General features: G+C 26.5%; 3 protein-coding genes across 3 annotated transcripts; 1 reads left to right on the top strand and 2 right to left on the bottom strand.

Annotated features, from left to right (window-relative positions):
- OCT59_028907 (uncharacterized protein) lies at positions 1-1,128 on the bottom strand (the record flags this gene model as incomplete). The annotated part of the gene is made up of 3 exons (XM_025311781.2): positions 1-307; positions 368-458; positions 540-1,128. 3 exons carry the CDS (start codon positions 1,126-1,128, stop codon positions 1-3), a joined length of 987 nt encoding a protein of 328 aa, XP_025168438.2.
- Positions 1,129-1,789: 661 nt separating this feature from the next.
- On the top strand, positions 1,790-3,985 carry OCT59_028906 (uncharacterized protein; the record flags this gene model as incomplete). The annotated part of the gene is made up of 8 exons (XM_025323644.2): positions 1,790-1,929; positions 2,042-2,091; positions 2,157-2,531; positions 2,598-2,669; positions 2,751-2,837; positions 2,920-3,285; positions 3,392-3,530; positions 3,604-3,985. The coding sequence occupies 8 exons, from the start codon at positions 1,790-1,792 to the stop codon at positions 3,983-3,985; spliced, it is 1,611 nt and encodes a 536-aa protein (XP_025168437.2).
- Positions 3,986-6,351: 2,366 nt separating this feature from the next.
- On the bottom strand, positions 6,352-7,483 carry OCT59_028905 (uncharacterized protein; the record flags this gene model as incomplete). The annotated part of the gene is made up of 3 exons (XM_025332699.2): positions 6,352-6,592; positions 6,657-6,747; positions 6,826-7,483. 3 exons carry the CDS (start codon positions 7,481-7,483, stop codon positions 6,352-6,354), a joined length of 990 nt encoding a protein of 329 aa, XP_025168436.1.
- Between the last annotated feature and the right edge of the window lie 1,098 nt (positions 7,484-8,581).

The raw sequence follows: 8,581 nt of genomic DNA, 5'->3' as shown, positions 1-8,581 counted from the left end.
TTATGCCGCAGTAATAATCTCGACTTTATCATCGATTTCATCATCGACTACTTCAGGAGTTGATCTAGGACTTTCCGAAGATATTTCTTTTTCACAATTGTCCTCTAATAATAAATTCAAAAAATCCGTATTAAGATAATATTCTTCAAGCAATTTTTCGATACTTTGAATACGTTCTTCCAAAGTAACATTTTTAATTCTTCCACTGACGAATGGAATTGTTTCGTATCTGTTTTTAAGTTTCCTTACGAATTCTCTTCGGTACCCTGTACATAGGCAATTAAACAAACTTGTTTGCAAAAATCCCCTATAGAAAGAAATTTTGAATAATATATATTTACGAATTGTATATAATTATTTCACTCACCATGGTGCTAATTTAGATGCTCCGAATAAAAATACATAAATTCCAGATAAAGAACTGAAGAATCCACCAATGTTCGATATAATCAAACCAACTAAAAAGGTGATAAATATTTTATTATTATTTAAAATTAAAATTATTGTCATTAAAAATTAAAAAATAATTCAATAGTTACGATCATAAAATGTTACTTCTTGATAATAAATATCCTCTGATGGTGGACTTAATATAAACGTTGTTCCATTTAGAGTTAAATCTGATGTATCCGTATGTATATTAAAGTTGACATATTCTTTTCCCTCTCCGTCTGCAAGACCATATGCAAACCTATTAGATATTCGTTTTATTATTGTAGGTGAATAATATATGACCGTAGTTTGTTCTTTCGAATAATGTATAAGATTCAACTTGACATCTGGTGGATAATATTTGTCTGTTTCAAGTCCATCTAAATAAATACTAGTGATATTAGGAGATAATATTGCTATTTCTTTATACCCATGGGTAAAAGAATAGCGATAACAACCAGAAAAGTCATAAGTATATTCAATAGGAGGTTCATTGGCCACTTCGCAATTTTTAGGATCATTATATTTACTATCACTGTAAGCATATTTGTAGGAGCAATTTACATTTGAACCACAAATTGCTATCGTAATATTGGTTTTATTTGAATCAAAATTTAATTTACTTATGATAAGATTGGATTTAAAAATCGAATTATAAAATTGTGAAAACTGATAACAAGTATAGAAAATAAGCATAATAATAAGTGAAAAAGAGCATAATTTCTTTAAAAAAATAAAAGAATAAGGTTCAGTTAATCGTTTATTTTCTGAGAATACCATTTTGAATTAAAAATAACGTACCAACATGCTAATAGTATATAAATAAATGTTTTAATGATCAACTGTGATTATGTGATATGTGATGTTGTCAAGTTGTTCCGTATATAGTATATAAAGCAGATAATACATACAATTCTTGGGGAACATTGTTAAACATGAATGTCAGAAAATTTTTAAAATTTTTGTTTATTTTTATAATGATTTCCGAAATTATTTTTCTTTTTATTTACTCTTTTTTTCTTATAGTTAATAAATTTTCATTATGGTCCACATTTCCATTCGTTTTTTTATGTGGATTATTTGCATTCTATAATGAAACCATAATACATTATATAGCATTTTTAATCGTAAATCTTGTTCCATTTATATTAACGCTTTGTAATGTCTTCAAATTTGACTATTATTATGGTAAAGATTTTTAGCATCTGTGTAAATATTAATTTTTAATGAAAAAACAAGTTATTAATTCTACGTCTTTTTTTTTACTGCATAATAAGCTACTGATGAAAGTGGTTATTTAATTGATTTAAATAATGAAGCAGAGTACGAGTATTATAATTTGAGCGGTAAAGGTTCAATGAAACGATCTGAAGCTATAAATAAAATAAATGAAAATATACAAAAGAATTATATACCTAAATATATACCTGTGGTGATAATTTTGGGAATTTTTCAATTTATTTTTATAGTATTTGGTATTTTATTATTAAGGATAGGGTAATTTTTATATATATTATTTTTTATTAATTTTATAAAGAATACGTGATAATTTATATTGTACCTTTACGAATCACAACCGGTAAAATCATCACCGGTATTTTAAAATTAGGTTTTGGGAATGGATTAAGAAACCGGATGTCGATAAGAAAATTAAGAAATGTATGTTGTCTTTATAAATTAAATCTTTTCTAATTCTATCGCTGTATTAATTTTATTTCTATTAGACATCCGTATTATATACCAACTAGAAGAGATTTTACTTTTAATTACGATTTCATTTCTTGGAATTTGGATATTGATGTCAGAAATATATGAGATTTTTCAAATTAAAAAAATAGATTATTGGAAATTATTGTTTTTTGATAAAATTAAGATTCTTAATATATTGAATATATTGTGTAATATATTAGGCATTATTACAATTATTCCAATTTCAATTGTTTTCGTAGCGATACGAAAACGTTCAAGGATTCTTTATGCCTTATTTTATATTGCAAGTCTAATTGAAGTAGTAATTATACTTTATAAACTATGGATTTTTTGCAAAGATTATTTCTTTTATTATCATTTTTTTATTAAAGTGGATATTGTGGATTATGGTAATCGTAACTTTTAAGCAGTTTTTTTTTTCGATTATATTAATTATACTAACCAGTACATTCTAGTTAATTCAGCCAATGTTAACGTTAGACTCTCCATTGATAATGATATTTCATATAGATGGAGGTTCTTTATTGGTAAATAAATTCTATTAAATTGTTCATATTAAAATAATTAAAATCATAAATTAACAAATTATTATTATATATTCATATTAGGTATATCCACCCTGTTTTTTATAACAATTTTATTTATTAACACATGCTTATGTCATAAATGGATTGATAGGGATATTATTATACAAAGTAAGTAACAAAAAATTTTTTCCTTTATTATTATGATTTTTATTATTATTATTTTATAGGCTAACTTATTTATTTATTTTAGTATATGGATCAGAAGATAAACAAATTCTACTACGAAAAATTAAAGAGTTTTTGAAAAAACTTTTTTTGAAATCTTTAAGAAAAAGGTCGAATTTAGATAATTTAAGTATCGATGAATGGAAATTTGAACCTAAATCAAGGCTTTTACTATTAGATATTGTAAAGAATAATGACAACAGTGTAAGCGCCGATAACAACGTCGATAATGGCGGAATTGATGAAACTAAAAACACCGATAATGATGGAAGTGACGAGAACAAAAATAATGTTATAATTAGTTTTAACGCTAAATATGACGTAATGATACAGACAAATTATCCTTTACATAATATAAAGAAGAATTCATTGAACTCTGCTTTGAAAATGAGTAAGAACTATTAATATCAGAATGATGACTGCATTTTATTATTCATAATTAGTTTACTTTCCTCTATTAACTTATTTTTATCGCTTTTATTCAATCATGATAATAGACGCTTTCATCTCTTCTCAAATTTTATTTCCGACAGAGTATTGGTTCTACTACTATGAAATAACAATCTTGTCAAATCCGAATAATAATAAAACAATAATTGCTATTGGTCTCGCCACGAAACATTATCCAACTAATAGGTATTGATTTTTTATTAAAAAAAAAACTTTTTTCATATTTAAGCGATTTTTAATTCTATTTTTTTACTTTAAGATTACCTGGTTGTGATACACATTCAGTTGGATTTCATTCAGATGAAGGTAGAAAATTCCACAATGAAAAGTATACTGGGTCAAAATATGCTGAAAAATGGGGTGATGAAAATGACGTAATAGGTTGTGGTTATTGCCGAAAAACTGGGCAAGTTTTCTTTACAAAGAACGGTGAAAATTTGGGTATCGCTTATACTGGTCTATTTTATGATAAGTGGTATCCTACAATTGGTTCTAATGGTTTTTGTAAATTAAAAGTTAATTTTGGCCAAAAAGAGTTTAAATATAAAGAAGCTAATGGTATGAGCGTTGCTGGTGTAATTTCTCAAGAGTTATTAAATAAGGTAGATGAATCCGTTAAGATAAATGTGAATCCTTCTTAAATTTACCTTTTTATTTTTATAATGTCTCAATAATTCTTATAAGTTTTATTTAATTCTTAATTATATTTTTTAATTTATTTTCATTTTTGTTTATTGCAAATAAATATTTAATAGTTATTCGGCACGAAGTGCCGAATAACTGTTATATTGGGTAAATCAAATTTGATTCAAGGTAGTTATTCGTATCACGTGATTTGAATATTGCTATTTATTATAAAATCACGTGATACCGGATAAACTTTATTCCTCCCTCAAAATGTGAACGTCATCCTATCATAAAATGCTTAACATTCCATTTTGAAAGGTGAATAATAAATCTAATATTTGTAAACCATTTATCCTCGCGATATTTTTCAAAAACAAAAAGAGCAAGGTTTTATCTTGCAATATTTTATAAAAAGTGAAATATTTCTTTTTTAAAATTTAAAAAATTCGTTATATAATTTATTTTAATAAAAAAATTTGTACTACTTTAAGGCATCTATGTACTGTATGTTTCTATAATTAAATATATTTAAACTATTAACAAATGCGATGCACAAAAATATATCCTTTATTATACATATTTTTAAAAGTATTTTGTCCCAAGTTTTCAGTAAAAATAGTATTCTAGTATATATTTAGTATTAAAAGTTATTTTAACTATGCAATAATAAAATAAGTAAATTTGAAAAGGACTTAAAAAAATAAAACAAATCTATATTATTAATGAAAAAAGTGTGATATTGTGGAATTTGTGGAATTTTTTGGGGTAATCGGGCGGTTAGACGTACCCTACGATAAACTATGCCGCACCCGCATATCATCGACCCTACCTACAACTGATCTTTTTAACAAATAATTTTTGTTATGTGAACTCGGATTGGATTTTTATATGGATTTTATTTAGTTATATTTATTTTTAAGAAAGTAGTATAGTGAAATATTTGAAATATTTACACGTATATATTTCCAAAGCAGAACCCTTCATAAATATGACTGGCTTAATCAGCCACTGAAATCCATTGGACAAAATTTATTTTCGTGTAACATTTATCTTGGAAAAGATTTATCTTAGAAAAAATTTTTATAAACTTTTTTTATAGTATACGCTAATACACGCATAACATTTATCTTAAAAAATTCATAACTGATAAATTTTTTTTTATAGTATACGCTAATAAGCGTGTAACATTTATCTTGGAATTTTTATGATAAAAAATTATGTAAAAAATAAACTACACCAACTATTAGAAATATTTATCAAATATTTGACAACTGAGTAAAGAAGTTTCAAACAATACATAATAATTTAATTCATAACTCAAAGAAACCAGAATAAATTTACCAATTGCAAGTGCTAAGGTGTAATTATTAGAAAGAACCACCTTATATTTATTCAGACTTGAAATTCTTGATTAAAAAGTTTTCTTTTATCGTAAATTAATAGTAATTAAAAAAAAATATTTAGTTTAAAGAAAAAAAAGAAAAATAATTTGTGTAAAAAAAAGGAGTATAAAAAAAAAAGATCAAATGAAAGAGTAGTAGTGTAAGAAAAAGAACGAGCGTTTATTTCTTTTAAACTAGGAATTAGGAAACAGGAACTGTTAGGAGCGTCCTAAAGCATTGTAATCACATGATCATCAATTACATGAACACTTTAGAAAGCCAATGTTATAATTTTTTGTTTCTATACCTGATCCTAAAATTTTATTGGCAATAACTGATAACACGCAAAGACATTGCATGCTTTTCATGCTTTTGAATAAACCAGTGACTCAAATGCTCAAATGTCTGGTCACATGCCATTTGGTTATTTCAGCATTGTCATTTAAAAATTATAACATAATTCTGGCCAAAATTATCTATGTAGTGAGGATAAAATTATATCACGTGATAATATAAATTTTGTAATTCTGGCCGGCATCATAAATTTGGCCTGAATTAATTCTAAACCGAATGACTAGGTCATTCGAAGGGTCATTTCAAAATGGCCAAATGACCTGGTCGTTTTCCATCACTGAATTAACGATCAGCTGGCCTAAGATAAGATAGATCTAGGATAGAAAGCCTAGACTCGGTCTAGGTTAACTTTTCGACAAATCACTTATGACATTTTATCAGGCATTTACTATTTGATAATTTATATTAGTACAACTCGTTATCTAAGTTGTGTAAAGTTTATTATTCCAAGTAACTATAATAAATAGTTATTCGGCAATTATTCAATATTTACTGATACTTAAATTAGTCCAATAGCCTATAAAACACCGTTTAAGTAAATATTGAATTTTAAGATAGTGCTTATCCAATAATACACTAATGCATTAATTAGTCCTATAGGTGAATAAGATGATATTCAAGAAATTTATGTCGCAAGTAAAAATCTAGACTTTATCATCGAAGCTATTGTCTTTATTTTCTTCTAATAATAATTTCAAAAAATCCGTATTAAGATAATATTCTTCAAGCAAATTTTCGATACTTTGAACACGTTCTTCCAAGGTAACATTTTTAATTCTTCCACTAACGAATGGAATTGTTTCATATTTGCTTTTAAGTTTCCTTACAAGTTTTCTTTGATATCTTATACATAGGAAATTAAACATACGTGTTTGCATAAATCCCCTATAAAAAGAAATAATATTATAATAATATATATTTACGAATTATATATAATTATTTCGCTCACCATGGTGCTAATTTAGATGCTCCAAATAAAAATACAAAGATTCCAGATAAAGAAGTGTAGAATCCACCAATACTCGATGTAATCGAACCAACTAAAAAAAGCAATAATTAGTTTTTAATATTTAAATTAAAATTATTTTCTTTAAAAATTAAGTTAATTTAATATTTACGATCATAATAAGTTTCTTCTTGATAATATATATTCATTGATAATGGTCTTAATACAAGCGTCGTTATATTTGGAGTCGTTAAAGTTGTTATATCCGTATGTGCATTAAACCTTACATATTCATCTCCCTCTCCACCTGCAAGACCATACGCATACTTCCTTGATATTCGTTTTATTATTATAGGTGAATAATATACGACCGTAATTTGTTCGTCCGGATTATATATAAGATTCAACTCATCATCTGATATATAATATTTATCTATTTCAAGTCCATCTAAATAAACATACGTGATATTAGGAATTATTTCTATAATTATCTCGCTTTCATAGTCAAAAGTATAACGAGAATAACGAGAACAACCAGGAGAATTGAATCTCGCATATTCTATAGGAATGTCATTAGCTGTCCTGCATTTATTTTTATCGTTGTAAGTACAATTTTCAATTTGACCACAAATTCCTATAGTAATATTAATATTATCAAATATATCTAAATTATGGAAAGTGATCTTGGGTTTAGAAATTGATTTATAATATTGTGAAAGTTGATCGTAAGAATAGTATAAAAGTAAAATAATAATTGTTAATGAACATAATTTCTTTAAAAGAATAAAAGAATAAGGTTCAGTTGATCGTTTATTTTCTGCGAATACCATTTTAAATTAAAATAGCAAAATAAAATTGCTGATGTGCTGCTATATAAAATTACGCATGAGCCGAGCCGATCAACCAAGCCATCTTGTCAAGCCGCTCAAAAAAAGCTTAAGCCGGCAACGGGCTAAGCTCAAAAAGCTCAAGCTGGCAGTGTTACGGCAAGGCACATCCGATTTACTGATCCGATCAGCTGATAATTTTTTTTGAAAAAATATAAATATAGTTTTTAATACTCTTTTCTCTAAGGGCGGCTCTTGGATGCTAAAGAATGCTCTGAAAAGTAGTTGTAAGAGAGGGAAGTTTTTATTATAGAAACGCTAATAAATATCATTAACATTCATTTTGTTCACTTTTATAATAATAATAGTATGAACAAATAATTAGGTTTTGATCGTAGGAACTTTCGAAAAAGCTTGGCCTAAGCCAAAATTTTCATGGTTCAGCTCGGCTCGTTTTAGCTGTGTTAGAATTTCATGGCTTGGCTCTGGGGCGGAATTTTTTTCGAGTCAAGACTGTGGCTCGGCTCGAGCTGGCTCATGTAAAGCACTATTGCTATATAAATAAATGTTTGGTGATCAACTCTATAACGGATGTAACGGGTGAACAACTGAACAGATGGCTAATGGGTTAATGTTGTCAACGGGTGGATAACAGTTAGTGTATACCCAATTTTTAAAGAATAATTGTTGTATTTATCAATCGATTACAGTTACAGTTATAATGATAAATTATAAAATGATAATATAAAAACAATATTGATATTTCCCGAGCACTCCGGTTAAATCCGTTGGTCAAAATTTTGATGATTATCTGTACCAGATAACCGATATGCGTTTCTAACTGTTATAAAAGTTAATAATAAAAGAAGACAATGCAATTCTTGTGATGCACATTTTTAAATATGTTGAACATTGAAAATTTATTAGTTTTTTTATTTATTTTTACAGTTATTTCCGAAGTTGGTTTTCTTTTTATTTACTCTTTTTTTCTTATAGATTCTAAATATACATTATGGTCCACATTTCCATTCGTTTTTTTTAGTGGATTATTTGCGGTTTATCATAAAACCATAATACATTATATAGCATTTTTAATCGTAA

The sequence above is a fragment of the Rhizophagus irregularis genome, chromosome 8, assembly GCF_026210795.1.
Source record: "Rhizophagus irregularis chromosome 8, complete sequence".
Lineage (NCBI taxonomy): Eukaryota > Fungi > Glomeromycota > Glomeromycetes > Glomerales > Glomeraceae > Rhizophagus > Rhizophagus irregularis.
Note: the sequence above shows the minus strand (reverse complement) of the source record. Positions and strands in the feature narration are given on the sequence as shown.